At 42.2% G+C, this 21,441-nt stretch overlaps 1 protein-coding gene across 1 annotated transcript in view; it reads right to left on the reverse strand.

Annotated features, from left to right (window-relative positions):
- The window catches only part of ofcc1 (orofacial cleft 1 candidate 1), a gene marked incomplete at its 5' end in the record, with an annotated part of 305,954 nt that overhangs the window by 75,096 nt on the left and 209,417 nt on the right, over positions 1-21,441 (reverse strand). Inside the window, one exon of the mRNA XM_063042829.1 lies at positions 11,735-11,941. Coding sequence (XP_062898899.1) covers positions 11,735-11,941 — 207 coding nt within the window. The remainder of the gene's footprint in view (positions 1-11,734; positions 11,942-21,441) is intronic.

Below are 21,441 nucleotides of genomic sequence, written 5' to 3' on the forward strand. Positions count from 1 at the left end.
TTGTAAGTTACCTACGTGGAATTCCCTCTCACGTTACATTCAGTATTCAACACAACGGGAAGCCTGACAGCAATCCATGAGGGTCAAAGTATATAAGAATACATAACTGTTACTTCCCCTCCCATCAGTCAGCTGGTGACATTGTTATAATTATTTAATGGCATGTCTGGGTGGGATACAAAATAAAATCTTTTCACTTGTATCTTGGTACATGTGACAATAATAAATCAATACCAGTATCAATATTCTGTGCTCACTGGGAAAATGCAGACATCTCTTTCTCCCTTATTAGGGAGAGAGAGAACCTGCAGTATGTCCAATACTAGGTGAAACGTGAAGGTTTTGGGTTAACTGCATGTCTGTGTCTTCGTTATTGCTTTGCTCATGCTTGACTGCTCGGTGGCAGTGCTGATGCTTGCTTTTTCTTTGCCGGTGGGGGTGGGGGGAGGGGGGAATTGTCGCTAGCTGCCGTTCACGTGCGGTTGGGGCAGCTTGCCCCACCCAAACAGGCACTATGGTGAGGGAAATTCACTACCCCTGATGATATCCTGATGCTTTTCTTATAGTACCTATGTCTCAAATAGAGAGCGTAGGTTTAAGGTGAGCAGTCTGATGTTAGGCGGAGGTGAAATGAGGGGTAAATTATCCACACAAAGAGTGCTCGGATGAGGGTAGCTCCAACAATAAAAAAAAGTCAAAACCATGCAAGACAAAGCAGCCTTGTAGATAGACACCCTATCCATTACCATTCACTTACTCCCCACCAATGCGCAGTAGCAGCAATTTGTACCACCTACAGGGTGCAGTACAGCAACCATTAATTTTGGAATTTATAGTAATTTTAGCATCCTTACACTGTCCCTCTGCCGCAGAACAGAGAGTCTCAAGTCATATAAGACTGTGATAATAAACCTAATTCTGATTATGAAGACAACAAGAGAAAATCTGCAGATGCTGGAAATCTAAGTGTAACCCCCAGGCCCGGCCAGCACGCGTTTGTCTAGGGGAAGACAACTTCAGGCCCGACCAAACCGAGAAATCTCGTTTATGTGGATGCTGCGTGATGTGCTGCCCGGTTACAAATCCACACCACAAAATATCAGACCATACATCATATGCAATTAAATGACTGAACTTTATAAACCTTAATCTGAATATAGGGTTAGTAAAGAAAATAAAAAGGGCCCATTTTAAGGAAAAACGTCAAAAGTACATGTTGGAGCTCACTGATATGGCTATTCATCAACCATTGGCCTCCTCCAAGTGTCGCCAACCTTTGGACCCTCATTCCCAGTCCACTGTCCAGTCATCTCCCAGCTCCCTCCATACACGTCTCTCTTCTTCTTCTCTCGCCGACAAAAGACTGCGAAAATCTCTCTTCCAGACTCACAAGAAAGAACAACATCCCTCTCATTGGATAACATGCATTCCAAAGTCCCAGTTATCTCTAGTCATAACCCAAACATTGCTGCTACTGAGAAACCATTCATTAGCAGTGAAACATTACAGAGAGGCCATTACATTAGCAGTGAAACCTTACAAAAGTAATACACACAAAATGTTGGAAGAGCTCAGCAGATCAGGCATCATCTATGGAAAAGAGTAAACAGTCAACGTTTCGGACCGAGACCCTTCGTTAGGACCTTCCAAGTCCACAACCTCAACTAGCTTAAAAGGACAAAAACAATTAAAGCATGGGAACACCACCACCTCAAAGTTGCCATCCAAGACATACACCATTCTGACTTGGAAATATATTGCCATTTCGTTTTCCAATCCTGGGTCAAAATCCTGGAACTCCCTCTCTAATGGGTAAGCTCACACCTTTGCAACAATTGAAAAAGCCAGCTCACCATTTTCTCAAGGGTAGTTGGGAATAGTCAATTGAATTGAATTTATTGAAATCTTACATCCATCCCATAATATATGGAAGTAAACTTCCTTGCATTATGACTCCGCTGCCATGTACGCACATCTGAATTTATAAGTCTAATGGCTCGCAGAACGAAGCTGTCCCATGGCGTTGGTCCTCGTGTTAATGCTGCGATAACGTTTGTCAGACGAAGCAGCTGAAACAATTTATGGTTGGGGTGACTGGTGTGCCCAGTGATCTTCCAGGCCTTCTTTACACACCTGCTGCTGTGAGTGTCCTCAGTGGAGGGAAGTTCACATCCACGGAGGCACTGGACTGTCTGTACCACTCTCTGCAGTACCCAGACCAGGTGTTGATACAGCCAGTCAGGCTGTTCTCAATGGTGTTCCTGTAGAAGGTCTTGAGGATTTGGGGGCCCATGCCGAACTTCATCAGTCACCTGAGGTGGAAGAGATGCTATTGTGCTTCTTTTGCACACAGCCAGTGTGTACAGTCCAGGTGATATCATTGGTGATGTGTATACTGAGGAACTTGAAACTGCTCATCCTCTCAACTGCAGTCCCATTGATGTTCATCAGGGTGAGCCTGTCTCCATTCCTCCTGTAATTCACGATCGGACATTGAGGAAGAGGTTGCTATCTTGACACCACTGTGCCAGAGTGTTAACTTCTCCACTGTAGGCTGTCTCATCACCACTAGAAATAAGGCCTTTCAATGTTGTGTCATGTGTAAATTGGATCAGTAGATTGTTGCTATGTGTGGCAGCACAGTCGTGGGTGTACAGGGAGTAGAGGAAGGGACTCAGGACACAACCCTGGGGGGGGCATCTGTGTTTAGGGCCAGAGGGCAGAGGTGAGGGAGCTCATCCTTACCACCTGTCAACAATCCAATAGGAAAGCTAGGATCCAGATGCACAGGGCAGGGTGCAGGCTGAGGTCTCTGAGCTTCCTGTCAAGTCTGGTGGGAATTATGGTGGTTGAATGCTGAACTGTCGTACAGGAACAGTATTCTAATGTATGCATCCCTCTTCTCTGGGTGAGTGAGGATGGTGTGTAGTGCTGTGGTTATGAGGTCACTGGTAGACTGGTTCCATTGGTAGGTGAATTATAGGGGTCCAGTGTGGGTGGTAGCATGCTTATAATTGAAGTGAGTGTGACAGGGCACCAATTGTTCAGGCATGCTACCTTGGACAATGATAGATAATTTGAAATAGGAAGGCACTACACACTGGGAGAAGGAGAGATTAAAAATGTCCGTAAACGCACTGGCCAGCTGTTCAGCACACACTCTGAGGACCCGCCCTGGGATGCCTTGCAGTTGTTGACACGTTGGAATGTCCTACGTACCTCAGCCTTGGAGGTGACCAAGGAGAAGGTCTCGTCGGCGGCTCTCCCTGGGGGTTCAGTTTTATCAACCTTGAATCGAGCAAAAGAAACATTTAGCTTGTCCAGGAGTGAGGCGGCAATTAAATGCCAGCTCAGCCTGGGAGGCCAACATCCCTTTAATGAATAAAAAAAAAGCTGGCATCAGGAAAGAGCTCCTGGAGGAGATGAGGAGGCAGGCACTGTACAATATCTAAGAGGTATCTGAACAAGTAGTTGAATGAGCAGCACATAAAGGGATATGGAATTAATGCAGGCAAGTGGAATTAGTCAGACAGGCACAATGATCAGCTTAGACTTGATGGGCCAAAGGGCCTATTTCTATGGATCAAGGCTTTTGCTAAGCTGACACCATGAAGGACCACAGGTTGTGTTGATCAATGCTTGCTCTCAACAGGGAGTGAAGGACAGAAAGGGGGCATGACCATTTTCTCTATACTTCGATCAAGAAACCCACACCAATGTCAGACTCTACTCAACATACTCAGGTTCCCTGCTGCTGACACAGGAGACAATGGTCTTTCTCAGGCAAACAACAGCTGCACTTGGTAGTGTTAAGGAGCCTTTTCCCCTGAAGAAGAGGATGGCTGCATTTTAAAATCATTGCTGCCACCCTACCTAATGAAGTTGGAAGTGCAGGGTGATTTCTATCTCTGCATATTGAATCAACTTCTATCTTTGTAAGTTCTAAAGGTAGATCCACGGGGACGGGCTGCAATATCTAACCATGTTGAGGGAGTGAATTAAGGTCTGTAGAAAGCCACTTATCCTGATTAAGCTTGGGTAAGCTTGTCATTTTGAATGTCTCTGTTAGTTCCACTCCCTCATCTTGTCAATTTCTCTGAGTGATTCCAAGTTTGATTATCGATAACCTCCTGAGAATTTGTCTGCCTATTTTAGAAAAACAGAGCAAACAAAACTGGAAAATCAGAGTGTTCTCCATTGACATCTGCTCCCGGGAAGTCCAACTGAAACAGATGGCTCAATGGATGTTTAGCATAAAACGACACAGGTTTTTCTCTATGTACAGGTAAAGTAACTGTTTCTTTGACATAACTTCCCATGGAGAGGATTCTATCCAGATGCATCACAGCTTGTTATGGCAATTGCTTTGCCCAAGACTGCAAGCAATTGCAGAATTGTAAGTGCAGCCAAGTCCATCACACAAACCAGCCTCCTCCGCACCCTGCTACCTCGGCAATACAAAAGCAGCTAACGTTATCAAGGGCTCCTCTCACTCTGGCAAATTCTTTCCTCTCCCCTGCATTTGGAAGAAGACATAAAAGGTTGAGAACACATACCATCAGGCTCAAGGACAGCTCCTATTATTGAAAACACATATTATGATCAGAGATTAAGGGAGCTAGGGCTTTACTCTCTGGAGAGAAGGAGAATGAGAGGAGACATGATAGAGGTATACAAGATATTTTTAAGAGGAATAGATAGAGTGGATAGCCAGCGCCTCTTCGCCAGGGCACCACTGCTCAATACAAGAGGACATGGCTTTAAGGTAAAGGGTGGGAAGTTCAAGGGGGATATTAGAGGAAGGTTTTTCTCTCAGAGAGTGGTTGGTGCATGGAATGCACTGCCTGAGTCAGTGGTGGAGGCAGACACACTAGTGAAATTTAAGAGACTACTAGACAGGTATATGGAAGAACTTAAGGTGGGGTGGGGTGTTATATGGGAGGCAGTGTTTAAGGGTCGGCACAATATTGTGGGCTGAAGGGCCTGTACTGTGCTGTACTATTCTATGTTCTATAATGATGAGCTTTTGATCTCTCAGTCTACCTCATCATAGCCCTTGCACTGCACTTCTTTGGTAACTGTAACACTACAGTGGTATGCAAAAGTTTGGGCACCCCTGGTTAAAATTTCCGCTACTGTGAATAGTTAAGTGAGTAGAAGGTGAACTGATCTCCAAAAGGCATAAAGTTAAAGATGAAACATTCTTTTCAACATTTAAGAAAGATTATCGCAAACATGAGAAAATCTGCAGATGCTGGAAATTCAAGCAACACACATAAAATGCTGGTGGAACGCAGCAGGCCAGGCAGCATCTATAAGAGGTACAGTCGACGTTTCGGGCCAAGGCCCTCCGTCAGTATTATTTTTGTTTTGTACAATTTTACAGTGAAAAAAGGAAAGGAGCACCATGGAAAAGTTTGGGCACTCCAAGAGATTTGAGCTCTCAGATAACTTTTACCAAGCTCTCAGACCTTAATTAGCTTGTTAGGGCTATGGCTTGTTCACAGTCATCGTTAGGAAAGGCCAGGTGATGCAAATTTCAAAGCTTTATAAATACCCTGACTCCTCAAACCTTGTCCAAACAATCAGCAGTCGTGGGCTCCTCTGAGCAGCTGCCTAGCACTCTGAAAACTAAAAAAAAAAATGATGCCCACAAAGCAGGAGAAGGCTATAAGAAGATAGCAAAGCGTTTTCAGGTAGCCGTTTCCTCAGTTCGTAATGTAATTAAGAAATGGCAGTTAACAGGAACGGTGGAGGTCAAGTTGAGGTCTGGAAGACCAAGAAAACTTTCCAAGAGAACTGCTCGTAGGATTGCTAGAAAGACAAATCAAAACTCCCGTTTGACTGCAAAAGACCTTCAGGAAGATTTAACAGACTCTGGCCATGCAGGGTACCCAAACGATTGCTTCGGGTCCTTTTCCTTTTTTGTTATTTTGAAACTGTAAAGGATAGAAATAAAAAAGTAATCTTGCTTAAAATATTAAAGAAACGTCTTTAACTTTATGCCTTTTGGAAATCATCTTTTATTCGCTTAGCTATTTACAGTAACAGAAATTTTGACCGGTGTGCTCAAACTTTTGCATTCCACTGTATATTCAAAATCCAAAGTAAATTTATTATCAAAGTACATATACATTACCATAAACTACCTTGAGATTCATTTTCTTGCAGGCATTTACAGGAAAATACAATAAAATTTTACAAAAAAAAACCACATAGATTGACAGTCAATGTGCAAAAAAAAGACAGACTGTGCAAATACTGAGAAGATACCTTGTATAGAAAGTCTACAGGTCATCGAATCAATTCTGAGTAATGATGTTGAAGTTATCCACACTGGCTCAGAGGTCTGATGGTTATAGGGTAATAACTGCTCCTGAACCTAGTGTGTGGGACCTACGGCTTCTCTATCTCCTGCCCAATGGAAGTAGCAAGAACGGAGCATGACCTGGATACTTTGGATATTTTGCATACTTTTTATTTGCCCTTGGGACTACCTCAATATACTTTTGTATGGAATGATCCATCTGGATAGCATTTATGTATATTGGTACACGTGACAATAATAAACTATCAATTACACACCAACTGAAGGGAAAAGGGATGCAAGTGACACCCCTCCCAGTACACAAGTATAGAATGCCTTCAGGAAGATAACCCATCATCCCCAAAGACAGACATGGATAAATAATGCTAGCTTTGCCGGTGATGCTCCTATATCTTGGAGCTGAATAATAAAATATCTCATTATTCTTTTATTGCAATTTATGTATTTATAAGATTTTTCTATTTATTTATTTTTGTAGTTTATAGATCTTCATATTTTTACACCATACTGTTGTTGCAAAATAACAAATTCCACATCACATCTCAGCGATAACCCTGGGCAACACAAACTTTGCTTCCTGAACACTTTTGGGTGTACCTTATGGATCTTGGGCTGCTGATCATGAAAATCACCATGAAATTTCCCTATCACACACCAGTTTTTATTATAATAAATCTGATTCTGGTAAAAAAAAAGTGTTTCTGGTTCCAAGGAAATCATGATTTTGCTTTGTCTCTGAATTCTCCAGAAGTTTTAATCAACACACTTACAATCAAGTCAAGTCTTGCAAAGAAATGGAGACGCAAGAGATTGCCGATGCTGGAATTGACAGCGAGAAAGAAACTGCTGGAAGAACTCAGTGAGTCAAGCCTTATCTGAGTAGGAAAATGGAAAAACTAGTCCGAGCAAGTTAAAGACTCTTGACCTGAGCCATTCACTGTCCATTTGCCTTATCCACAGATTCTGCCTAACTCACTAAGCTCTTCCAGAAGTTTGTTGCTTGCAAGGGAAATGTTGGTCAGATTTAGGGCTTTTGAAATCATGCTTAAGTTTGGAATCGGTGACACCTATTCGTGGAAAGGTATTCCAATAATTTTAACCTGAGTTTGACAGCTTTATCTTAGTCAGCAATGGTAAGGGCCAGCATAAATGGCCGGAGACACAAGAGACTGCTGGAATTGGGAGCAACAAACAACCTGCTGGTAGAACTCAGCTGGTTGAGCAGCATCTGTGGGAGAAAAGGAATTGTTAGCGGTAGGGAAAAGATCAACTATTGATCTGAGTGGATGGCGGCCAGCCTTTAACTTACAAGAAGTCCCCAAGTTATGACAGGGCTCCACACCCGTAACCTGCTTGTAAGCTAGAAACAGCTTCTGACAGGTGCAAGGAGTCAGCTGCCAGACGCTCTCACTGGCTCAGTGAGTGTGTCTATCTGTTCAGAGCTTCCAGCTCTGTTTGTCTCAACCCAGCCCGATTATTGCACTTGGCTGTGGGGTGGGGTACCTCATTCCCACCTGGCACAACTGCAGTAGCTGACAAATTCATCCCCATTCATCCCAATGGTCCCCCAAATGCTCATCCCTGTGTACAGGGGGCCCATACCCAACATCAAGTTCAGGATTGAGGGAACAAAAAGCCTTCTCCATTGTGCCTATTAAGCAGGACGAAGTAACTGTTTTCTTGATTTGGTCCAGTATTAAAGCCTTATAATTATATTGCACAACACTGTTAGGAGCAGACTACGATCAGGTTTATCTTCCAAGAAACATGGAAACATAGAAAACCTACAGCACAATACAGGCCCTTCGGCCCACAGAGTTGTGCCGAACATGTCCCTACCTTAGTAATTACTAGGCTTGCCTATAGCCCTCTATTTTACTAAGCTCCATGTACCAATCTAAAAGTCTCTTAAAAGACACTACCGTATCTGCGATAGTGTCTTTTAAGAAGGTCAGCAGCACAGCAGTTCCAGAAGACTGTGTAACATACTGTGAAACTTATATAAAAGACAGAATAACATGCAGCTGCCCTGTAATTTGCCAGGACTGTTGCTGCATCAGGTGCACTCTGACTTATTAACGCTATAATTCTTGGAGTTTCAGATCTCCTCAACATGTCTGCTAACTTTAAGGTTACCTTACCCTCTGCAGTTTGTTAGAATTTTTAAAGCAGGCAGATGCAGCCAATTTTCATAGAAACCCAATGCTTCCTACACCCCACCTATCTCCTGGGAAATGCACAAGTCTTTCCTCTTAGTTTGATGATATCAGTGAGGAAGTTACTCAGTCACTTGGGTGGAAGTACAGTGGAAAGTAAATGGCCTGAACCATGCAATTGCAATGACAGCCTTTGCTATCATTACTAGGCAGAATCAGCAGTGACTGCCACTTTTCAGAACCTGCATGGTCCAATGCAGTGCCATTGCCAGTAATCTGATACAGTTCTGCAGGCTTTGAAGTTGAAATCAATGGGAATACCACCAATGATTTTGCACCAGTTCTAAGAATGCACTAAAAAATATCTCGGAAAGAGATTTTAATACAATAGACGGCTGATGTGTTTACAAATGCTTCAACATTTTTTGAAAGTTTTAAAATATTTTAAGTAAGCTTCAATATAGCTCACTTTTCTATGCCATTCACACCAAGTCTACTAGTCTTCTGGACAATTGAGTGTGTGGGGCTGAACTGTGTGATGTCACGTTTAAAATCATGGAAACAAGCCTTCTGGCTGACCATCAAATGCCTATATACACTGATCCGGTTTAATTATTTATTCATTGAGACACAGTGTGCAATAGGCCCTTCTAGCTGTGTCACCCAGCAATCTCCATTTCAGCTCTAGTCATAGGACAATTGATAATGACCAATTACCCGACTAACCCGTACATCTTTGGACTGTGGGAGGAAACTGGAACACTTGTGGCCACAGGGAGAGCGTGCAAACTCCTTACAGGCAGCAGTGGCTATTGAACCACTAAGCCACCCTGCTAACCACATGCCACTGTGCTGCCCTTAAACTGCCCACATTCCCAGCAATTCCCTCCCAGGCTCTACCACCCTCCTAAACACCAGGGGCAAACTAGAGAGGACAATTGGTCCAAGATGCTGCATGCCTCTGGCATACAGAATACCCAGGCACCAGGAGGAAGCGTACACAGGTCAGGATCAAACCTGGGTCCCTCGAGCTGTGAGGTAGGAGCTCTACTAAATACACCATCATCTGTTTAGTCTACAGTCTGATGGCTTGGACACTGAGTTCCCCAATTTCAGGTTAACTGCTTCCCCATTCCTTTTCACTCTTCTTCTGATCTACTCACTCTCTCCTAAATCCACACAGCCCCCCTCCCCATCACCTTGTTTCCTCTTTTCCATCCACTCCATCTTCCTTTCACACACATACTCCTCCCCTCACTTTTCCCATCCCTCCATCCTACCTCCCTCCTTTGATTCCGTGCTCCACCTTCCTCTCTAATCATATTCATCATCTTCAGCTCATTGTTGCCTCATCTATCACCTCCCAGCCTCTGTCATTATTTCCACTCTCCCGTTCCCCCCCTGCCTACCACCCCTCCTCAACTGGACCCACCTATCACCTACCAGCTCTTGCTCTATCCCCTTCCCCTCACCCCTTTATACTGCCTACCTCCCCTCTATATTTCTGTCCAAACGAAGGGTCTCAACCTGAAAATCCGACTGTCTATTTCACTTCACAGACACTGCCTGACCTGCAAAGTCCCTCCAGTAACTTGTTTGTTGCACCAGATTCCAGCATTTGAAGTTTCTCATGTCTCTAACTACATCACTGTACTACATTTGGAGAGGGTGTGGTAAAAGTCTTCCAGTGTTTTGTCCAATGGTTCAAGTTGTGAAGATCACTGAAGGTTAAAATGTGTGACCTTTATTGACGTGAATCAAGGACACTGCTGACTCATCACAAAACACAAAACCTAGGCTTATGTGTTGGATCAGTCTGAATTAACAATACCCGTGGATCTTCCATGTTAAGGTGCTTTTTGGTCTACAGTGGGTTGCTAACCCCAATTCACTTTTCTTTGGCAAATCTCATCATGTTGTCGATCAGCTGCAGCTTAGTGGTTAGTGCTTCTGCCTCTGAATCAGAGGTTTGTGAGTCCCAAGTTTCACACAGGAGACTCAGACATCAAAGCCTACCATACAACACGGGATGAGAGAGAGCTGAACTATCAGCATCTAGATAAGAAGCTGAATTGAGACTCCATTTATGTTCTCAAGTGGACACAAAAAAAAATCCATGGCACTATTTCAAGGTCCCTTTTTGCTCTGGTTAATATTTAACTCTCAATCGAATTTATTAAAAGTTACAGATGACACAAAGCCTTAAGTGTTGTGAAGGGTGGGGGAGAGAGGAATGGACTTCAAGAGAAGATAAGCCGAGAGTGGAACTATTAAGTCCCAAACACAGAAAAGTAAGGCAGGAAAAATGAGGAAAGACGATGTTTTTAAGGAGATGGAAATTGAGACATGCTTGTGCACAAATATTGCAGAATAACAGTGTTCAATGTTGTGTGCAGGCAATACTTGTCATTTCCTCCAACAAAGCATGTCTTGTTTGTAGCTCTATCTCTAAAAGGAGATAATAAACCCCTTGGGATTCAGAGTGACATAAATCAAAGCACACCATGCAAAATCCAGGAAATTATACTAAACCAGAATGCCCTATTCTATGATTACAACTCATGGGAGCTTGCTACGTATATTTTCTACATTACATTAAGGACCACCCTCCATTAGTTATAGGGACAGGCTGCGGCGAGGGAAAACACCACTAAGTTGTTTTGCCTCCTTAAGCAGCCTTGGGTGGGGAGGCTGTTCAAACTCAGCCAGAACCTAAACTACTCCCTTTTAGTTTCTTCTGTCCCACAAAGCTACAGCATTAGGAGCCCTGATTCCCTCTTCTGGACTGGCCAACTATAAAGAAATATTTGAATATATGATAGTCTGTGTTAGCAGATTATTTGCTATTTACTGCCGATAATAAGCATTGTACTGTAATAGGCTGTGTGGAGTGCTATTATATGGCATTTCAATGAGGTGAAAGAAGTGCCACAAAACTTGTAACAATTTACAGTGGAGAATCATTTAAACACCCTACTCCAGTGAAGAGAGTTGAGATAAATTGGTGAGGAACTACAACAAAAACATTATTTTTAAGTCTAAAAGACAGGGTTATTTGTGTCACTTAACAACCAGGCCATTTTCCCACAAATCGTGCTTTCAACAAGATACTGAGTGTAAGAGGAGAGAAAATAAGGGTTAAAATTGTATGTGGAAACACAGGCAATTTGTTTGAAGCGCAACCACTTACACTTCAGTTTCAAACAGCTTTCGAATAAGATTATAAAATCTGTATACTTTGGTTAAATACCTCAACAATGGCACCACTACGCAGCCGAAGGAAATGCCTATACAGCTCTTGTAGGCCGCTGAGGTGTACGGTGTAGATGAACACATGAGTGGTGGTGTTTTCCTGGCTAGGCTCCGATCCAGGGGCTTGATTGTGCTTCTGGAGTCCACAGGCATGGGACAGGCGTTCGGTGAGCTCATCATTGCAGACGTAATCATACACTGCCACCTAGTGAGATAAAGAAGACCCCCCCCCAATCACCCACAACCCCCACCCCCACCCATATGTGCTTGATTAGTCACTGTTCATAGGCACATCTAAGCTCATTGAAAATTCTAGTAAAGTTGCAGCATGAATTTGAATCAGATTATTATCATTTAATATTTTACATTAGGCAAGACAGCTTAAAGCACTTGGCATGCATTCCATGTAGTTATGTAAAATAAGGAAGTGGAGAGATGCTAAGTTCAACGGGTTTTCAACTGCATGTTGCAAGACAGTGATTCCCAGACTCAGTGGAAATGCAGCACTTGACAGTTTTTAAGCAAGAGCATAATTAATGAACCCTCGCCCCAATTAAGAGATGTGGTCAAAGACCTTCCGAGAAAGTGGCGTTCTCATGGCCAAGGCACATCATTGCAGTTAGTGGCAAACCACAAAATATTTTCTAAATGAATGTTGACAAGCCATTGAAAAATCATCCTTCCACTGTAAAAATAAATATTAAAAAAATCTGACAGTGAAGGCAAGTAATAACAGGTCAGTATTTTGCAAGCTTGTTTGATGTAGTCCTGGCTCCCAAATTTCCAAGTGAGGTTTCTTGGAATGCACTGCAGTTCTATAAACATGTTCAGTGATATGCTCTGAAAGGTACTACTTGTCTGCTCCCCACCCTCCCAATTTCAAATTCGATGCATTTGCAGGAGTTTGTTAGCCCTTCACAGGGGTCTGTTGAAGTGCCTGATGTTGCATTTTCTGTACAAGTGCAAGAAGTGTCCAAGTCCTTCCTTCCTAATGGAACGAGTGCAGGGAGAACTTACGGGAATGCTGCCAGGACACAAGGGCCTGAATTATGGGAAGAGGTTAAGCAAGGCAGGACTTTATTCCTTGGAGTGCAGGAAACTGTCGGGTGACCTTATAGACGTGTGTAAAATCATTGGGGGGGGGGATAGTTAAGGTGAATCCATATAGTCTTTTTCCCTGGAAAAGGGAATCAAAATCTAGAGGGCATAGGGGAAAGATTTAAAAGGGGCCTGAGGGGCAACTTCTTCACACAGTGGGTGTTGTGTATTTGGAAGTGGTTGAGGCAGGTACAATACAACACCTAACAGGTAGCTGGAGAGGTTCACTGATAGGAAAAATTCAGAGGGATTATGACTTACACAGGGGGAAAATAGAATCAGTTTAGATGGATGCCTTGGCCAGCATGGAGGAGTTGGGCCGAAAGGTCTGTTTCCATTTTGTGTCACTCCAAGTCTCCACTAATGTGAACACTGCGAATGAGCAGTGAAGGAACGAAAAGTGGGATAAATTCATTTAACTTCACCAATGACAGAAGCGCTTAAATAAATAAAATGCTGAAAAAATAGGCTAAACTTTGATTTGAATCCTTGTCTTTGTAAAGACTGCTGTCTCAGAATAAGACTGTTCCCTGGACGCATAAATTTCAGATTGAATTTCTTGCTCGTGTTTTAAAATTGTGTTTGCTACCTTCCCTGGATAGCTAGACCACGTGGTTGAGCAGAATAAGAAAAGGCCACAGTAACTCTGTGCCAGATTTCAAAGTTCAAAGTTAATTTATTATCGAAGTACAAATGTCACCATATATAACCTTGAGGTTTGTTTTCTTGCGGATGCGCATAGTCAATAAATTCAATAACCATAATAGCATCAATGAAAGACCGCACCCAACCAAGGTGAAAAAGACAACAAACTGTGCCAATAAAAACCCAAACAATAAATATTGAGAACATGAAATGAAGAGTCCTTGAAAGTGGTTAAAGTTTCGCTGGCTAATTCTAAATGGAGCAGAGAGTATTTACCCATTTAATCCATAGAACCATTGAGCATGAAACAGGCCATTTAGCACACTATCTTTCTGCTGACCAAAGGACAACAACCATAATAATCCCATCCACCAGCACTTGGGTCTGTAGTCTTCTGTACCAAGGTGAGTCAAGTTAGAGATGTTCTGGCAATATTACCTTGTTGGTGCACTGCCAGTGGATGGTGGTGTGCATTGGGCCAACAAGATTTGCCCTCAGTATTAACACCACAGGCAGGTAAGGAGGAGGGAGCAGACAGAAAATAATGGTCTGCATGATCATTGACATATCCCAGTGCAAAGTGTGGAGGGAGTTAATAGTGGAACAAGACATGGGAACCTTTGAACAGATGCTCAAAGCAACTATTCAGGTTATATTGACCCTCACTGCAAGAAGATTTGAGTACACGAGCAAAGATGTCTTGATGCAGCTATATAGTACCATGGGAGATCACATCTGGAATAAAAACTCCCAGAAGGCTGCAAGTTCTGCAGCTTTTATTTCCAAACACGTCTTGAGTTTTGTATGCAGTTTTGATCTTATTGGACAAAAGATGTTTTCTCGGAGCTGGCATGTGTTTACTCGATAGATTCTTCGTGTGTCAGGACTGAAGAGAAATTGGATTGGTTGGACTGATATTCACGAGAGTAGAGAATAACAGCAGGTAGAGTCAGAGAGACCTACAGTATAAAGTGTTAACAGTATGAATAGAGCAGATGCAGGGAGAACATTGCCAATGGCTGGAGAGTTCAGGGACCACATCGTCAAGATCAGGTAAAATTTCTTCACGCAGGCTGAGGAATCTATGGAATTCTCCACCAAAGAAGACAAGTTCATTCAAGATGAAGGTGGTTGTACTGTATTTGTTAATGCCACAAGTTCTAAAGGATATGGGTAGAAGGTGGGAACAGGATACTGAAGCAGACGATCAGCCATGATGCTGTTGAATGGGGTAGCAGGCTCAAAGGGCCGAATGGCCCACTTCTGCGCCCTTTTCTTATTTTCTCTGCTTTTATTGCTTTGCAATTTCCGCACCCAGATCCTAACATGCAAGATTGTACTCAATATCCAAAAAGGTTATTTGTTTTTAAGCAAAGCCCGGGAAATGTATATATCTTTTTGATTATGGCTGAAACTCCACTTAGTTAATGGGTAATTGATAAGTTATTGTTGCATCTACCAAGATCCAGTCAAAAGCTTTAGTCTTTCCAAACATAATGACATTAAGGCAGTAAAAACAAAAAACAATAACAGAATACAGAATATACAGTTACAATTACAGAAAAAGTACAGCGTAGTTAGGCAAATAAGGTGAAAGAACCATGACAAGGTAGACTGAGAGATTAGAAGCTTATCTTTATCATATAAGATGTCTCTTCAAGAGTTTTTTAACAGCTGGATAGAAGCTGTCCTTGAGCCTAGTGGTATGCGCTTTCAGACCTTGTGCCTAATTGGGGGGGAGGGGGGATGAAGAACAGAGAATGATTGGGAGGGGTCTTTGATTATGTTAGCTCTTTTCCTGAAGTGGGGCAAGTGTCGACAACGTCAACAGATGGAAGGCTGTTTTCCATGATAGACTGGACAATATCCACAACTCTAACTTCCTTGAGATATAGGACAGAGTAGTTGCCACACCAAGCTGTGATCCATCTGGATAGGATGCTTTCTACGATGTATCTGTAAAAACTGGTGACAGTCACAGGAGACATACCAAAATTTTCCTTGTCACAGCATTACAAGTCCTACTTGTGTGCAGTGTATTGTGATCCTTAGATCAAGTGACCACTTCTCGGCTCCATAGAAACATAGAAAGCCTACAGCACAATACAGACCCTTCGGCCCACAAAGCTGTGCCGAACATGTCCTTACTATACAAATTACTGAAGGATACCCACAGCCCTCTATTTTGCTAAGCTCCATGTACCTATCCAGGAGTCCCTTAAAAGACCCTATCATATCTGCCTCCACCACCATTGCCGGCAGCCCATTCCACTTACCACTTACCACTCTCTGTGTAAAAAAGCTTACTCCTGACCTCTCTTCTGTACCTACTTCCAAGCACCTTAAAACTGTGCCCTCTTGTGTTAGCCATTTCAACCTTGGCAAAAGCCTCTGACTATCCACACGATCAATGCCTCTCATCATCTTATACACCTCTATCAGGACACCTCCCATCTTCCGTCACTCCAAAGAGAGAAGGCCGAGTTCACTCAACCTATTCTCACAAGGCATTCTCCCCAATCCAGGCAACATCCTTGTAAATCTCCTCTGCACCCTCTCTATGATTTCCACATCCTTGCTGCAGTGAGATGACCAGAACTGAGCACAGTACTCCAAGTGGGGTCTGACCAGGGTCCTACATAGCTGCAACATTACCTCTCGGCTCTGAAACTCAATCCCACGATTGATGAAGCCCTATGAACCGTATGCCTTCTTAACCACAGAGTCAACCTGCGTAGCAGCTTCGAGTATCCTATGGACTCGGACCCCAAGATCCCTCTGATCCTTCATGCTGCCAAGAGTATTTGACCTACCAAAATAAACCACCTCACACTTTTCTGGATTGAACTCCATCTGCCACTCCTCAGCCCAGTTTTGCATCCCATCAATGTCCCGCTGTAACCTCTGACAGCCATATAATCCTACACATCAACAAATGAATGACGTTGGAAATTACCCACTCGAAACTCGTGATGATATAACAACGCATGCATGTGAACATCCAGTGCATAGTTTTCACTGCATTAGTATGGTCCGTTTCAACAGTAAAGATCAAAGCTAAGTTGAATAGTTCTGTGGATTAGCTCGTTAACTGCACAACATTAAAGTTCTCACAAATGTGACTTCCCAACATTTTCATCATTAAAAACAAATTGCCAGAATTGGTTTTCATTATGTATTCCTTTAATGCAGTCACTTCCTTTCTGAGTCACTGTCCAGGAACCAGCAGTCATATATAGTATTTTGCTTACCCTAATATTATGTGTGCACCCCACCCTTCCTTTGTAACTCCATCAGCCTCAGTTCTGTCTAAAGTTTTTCTCTAACTCCTAGAATCCACGAAGAAAATGAGTACAGTGTTTTGTATTTCAACAGGAACTAGGAGGAGGAAACTAGTTAGAATACAATGATTTAGCAAGCTATAAATTGCAAACCCAAACCTATTGATATGGGAAGTAGGTGTACAGGAGATAAGATAGTATTTATCAGAACATTTTAATGTAATTTCTTTTAAAAGTGTTTTCATTGTGCATCATATAACAATACAAAGTCATCATTGTGTTCACTGGAGATCGTTTACTATAGGTTACTAAGCATAGATGAACTTGCTCCCTCTAAACTACATCTCACGTCAATAAAGTTATAGTTTTCTTCGCTCCTCTCCCACAAGATTTCTATTAGTATAAATCTGTTCCTGATTGTTTAAACCTGAAGTACAACTATAAGAATTTACAGGCTTCTCCACTTTGCCACTCCTCCGCCTTCAGGAAAATATCCTTTTACAACTGTCTGTCAGTTTATCTATCTATCCATCCACCTACTTACAGATATCTTATGAGGTAGATTGATGATGTCAACCAACAGCTGCTTGGGCCTGAGGCAATGGAACTCTTCCACTCTCTCCCCTTCCATCAGGTGCTCCTTATAAACTACCTCACTGACCAAGCCTTAGATCATCTTTCCTCATATCTTATGTGGTGAGGTTTCAAATGTTTGCTTAAGAGTCACAGCACAGAATCAAGCCCTTCAACCCACTAAGTCCCACTCATTTACACTAATCCTGCATTATTCCAATTTATTCCCCCCACCCCCCGTATTCCCATCACATTCTGCCATTTACCCACACACACTAGGGACAATTAGTCAGTTTGATCCAACAACCAACATGCCTGAGTTATGGGGGCGGAGCGGAAACCAGAGCACCCAAGGGAAACCCATGCAGTAACAGGAAGAACAGGCAACAGGGGAAGTGAGGATTGAACTAGATCGCTCAACTATGAAGTAGCAACTCTACCAGTTGCTCCACTGTGTTGCCATTAATGCCATATTAGAGAGCCTTTTAGCTAACTAAACAGACACAAATATTGTCTGTGTGGCCATTACCTGCAATGACTCTTTTGTCATCTCATTAGCAGGAGGTTTACTGTCATTTATACCAATAGGCTTCCACATCTCCCTTATGACAACATTTGATCTGAGTAAGCTCTTCAAGGTCCTGAGCTCGCCCCTCTAGCACTGTATTGCTAAATAGGGCAAAAAATAGATTTATGGGGCTTTCCTGTGGGTTACTAAGCAACACAGAATAATTTTCTCAAACAATGAGAAAATTCTTCTTTCAAAGAAATGGACAATTCTAAGTCAACAAAATATGAAGATCTACAATTTAGCTAAAAGTTATTTCAACTGGCTTTTTTTTCATATCCCTATTGGTTACTTTGAATTCAGATAGACAACGGGGCCTCGTCTACAATCACAATCTTAACTGAAATGGCCGCAAGTATCTTGTGAATCTGAATTCCAAACCATCACTGATTCTTTCACTGAACCATAATAAAGGATGGGAGTTAAATTATACATCATTGTTCGCCCCTCCCCATAATATTCACCACCCTCTGACAATAGAGATTCACAAAGACGGATCTCTGCTCATATTCTTGATGATGATGGAACTGATGACAAAATTCATCACTGCCTCAGTACAGCATCGCAGCCTTTGGCCATCTTTGATAAAGGATGCTTGAGGACGAAGAATTTAGGCAAGGTCCCAACTTTGTGTTCTATAGGACACCAGCCATCCCCATCCTCCCATTTGCTTTGGAGACATGAATTAACTGCAGCCAGCAGTTCAAAGCACTAGAGGGATATCACCAGTGCGGTGTCCATAAGATCCTTCAAATGTAACCAGTGAAAAATTGAACCAAGGTCGGCTTCCCCTTCCCAGACAATAGCCTCTACATTGAGACCCTTATCACTGTACTTCCACCTCTGGAGGGCTGGCCACAGCATTCACAAGGAACAACAGCAGATTTCTGAAATATGGAATTCCATTCTCAAGATTTGTAAAGACAAGAGATTTTCAGAGTAATAGGGAAAATAATTCCAAAGATGTCATCATCACCTCTATGATTAAATGTAAAATCTGACATGTTCAATAATACATTGGAAGTTTGTTGCAAGGCAATCAAACTACGAAAAACGTCCAGGAACATGTGAGCACTGCTAGGCTCATAATGGAAGTCTGTGGAGTCCAGGAGCAAGCAACAGGAACATCCCAAGCCAAATGCCTGTCCCGTGAAGCATCACGCTGCCCCTCTGAGGTAGTGCCTGAACAGGATTCATAGGGCTCATTTGTAAATCTGTTGTAGAAGTTATCCGCAGCTCCTTGGGAACACGTTAGATATATCTCAACAGAAGCATAAAAGGAGGTATCAGATGACTGACTAAAAGCTTGCCCAAAGACATGGGCTTTTAGTAGCATCTGAAAGGAGGAGACATGAAAGGCAAAAAGGGAGGTATTCCAGTCTTGGGTCCAAGGCAGCTACAGCTCTGCCTTCCCAACATAATTGGTAGAAACTTGTGAGCAACTGATAACTATGAAATATACATATTGCATGGTACATTTAAACTTGCTTTCATTGGCTTCAGTGGAGCCTAAGGCTAGGTCTGGGAAGCAACAGAACTTTTCATTTGTGGAGAAGATTGGCTGGGACTGGTAGTGAGAGGCTGCCACTCTGCAACAGAGGGTACAGGAATGGGACAGGAGGGATTTAATTACCACCATGGACATCTTCAAGAGACTGTGCTTCAAGAAGGTGGGATCCAGCATCAAGAACCCCACCAGCAAGGGCATGCCCACTTCTCATTACTACAATCAGGGAGGAGGTACAGGAGCCTGAAGACTCACCTAACATTTCAGGAAAAGCTGCTTCCCTTCTGCCATCATCTTTCTGAATAGTCCATGAACCAAGGAACATTACCTGGTTATATCTTTAATTGCACCATTTATTTTTTTTAATTTATAGTAATTTTATGTCTTTGCACTGTTGTACTACCACAAAACAGCAAATTTGACATCATATTAGCTCTGATTCTAACCTAGCACCTGGAGAATAATGCATGAACAGTACGACATTGCACATTTAGTACTTGCAAAGCCAGAAACATTTCTATCCAACACCTGATTGGCAGTTAGAATAATATTTAAGGCTGTTTAGAAAAGAATTTTTATCTTCATTTACAACATGTATTTGCAGAAATGTGTGGGAAAATAGTTTCATCTCTGCAAAGTTAGAAACGTATCTTCTTCCTTCTACCCTGTTGGGGAAAATATAAGAGTCAGAGTTGAAACAGCTTTTGAAATCTCAATTTTCTTCATAAATAAAACTTTGAGAATAGCTTGTGGAGCCTATTTTATAGCAGGTTACCAGATGTGTAGCATTCTAAGCGATGTATCACTGATCCTAGGGAATGAATGGGTAGGTTGGAATTTAAACTTGCTAACTCTTGAGCAGCTACGGGTATGGATTCTTGATGTTACAGGGTAAACGTGCACACTCATCACATTCTTTTCAAGTTGTTATTATGGATGTCCATGTCCTTGCTTGCCCTTGGCAGTGTAACAAGGATAAGCTGCATGCAACAATATTCTAATTAAACCCCAATCTTGATTTAATTTATGGTGGCAGACCACAATAGAGAATTAAAATCATAAAAACACTCACACTGATAACAGGAAGTTGGAAATTTCAAAGATCATTTCCACATCACCATGAGCTTAATGAAATTACTATATTAACGAAAACCTAATTGCTTTTATATTTACTGATTAATTAACTCATTAATTAAGCTTTATTACAATGGAAAATATCAGTAACTCTTTCTTGCAAATCAAATAAAAATTGCTATCAAAATTTAAATGAAATCTTTGATCTGAAACATTAGCACTGTTTCTGTTCCCACAGATGCGCCTTGCCGTGCTGAGTATTTGCAGCAGTTTCTATTTTTATTGCTGCATAGAACAGTACAGGCCCTTTGACGCACAATGTTGTGCCAACCCTTTAAGCTACTCCAAAATCAATCTAACTCTTTCTTCCACGTAACCCTCCATTTTTCTTTCATCCATGTGCCTACCTAAGAATGCCTTAGATGCCCGAATGTTTCTGCTTCTACCATCACTTATGGCAGTGGGTTTCATGCACATACCACTCTGCATAAAAAAAAATCTACCTCTACATCCCCCATATACTTTCCTCCAAAATCAGTTGATCACATTAAAATGATATGCCCGCTCCTATTAGCCATTGTTGTCCTGGGAAAAAGGCACTGACTGTCCACTTTATCTATGCCTCTTATCATCTTGTATACCCTTATCTTTAAATCAAGTCACCTCTCATCCTCCTTTGCTCTAAAGAGAAAAGCCCTAAAGCCCTAGATTCGATGACAACGTAGAAGACGCTAACAAATTGTGAAAGCTGGGATTACAATGTCACACTGGTAAGTGATAAACCTTATGATGATTTCAGAGGTTAGTCACGCCAGTACTGTTAATTTAGATTGGCTTAAAGAATGATACATAATTTTGGTAGCTAGTGGATAACATTCAGAATTGAAAATCTGGAATTGGGTATGATTGTTAAAAACAAAACTTTCCATGTATGGTACTGTGAACTGGAAGTTATTTAC

The sequence above is a fragment of the Mobula hypostoma genome, chromosome 1 (assembly GCF_963921235.1).
Source record: "Mobula hypostoma chromosome 1, sMobHyp1.1, whole genome shotgun sequence".
Classification (NCBI taxonomy): domain Eukaryota; kingdom Metazoa; phylum Chordata; class Chondrichthyes; order Myliobatiformes; family Myliobatidae; genus Mobula; species Mobula hypostoma.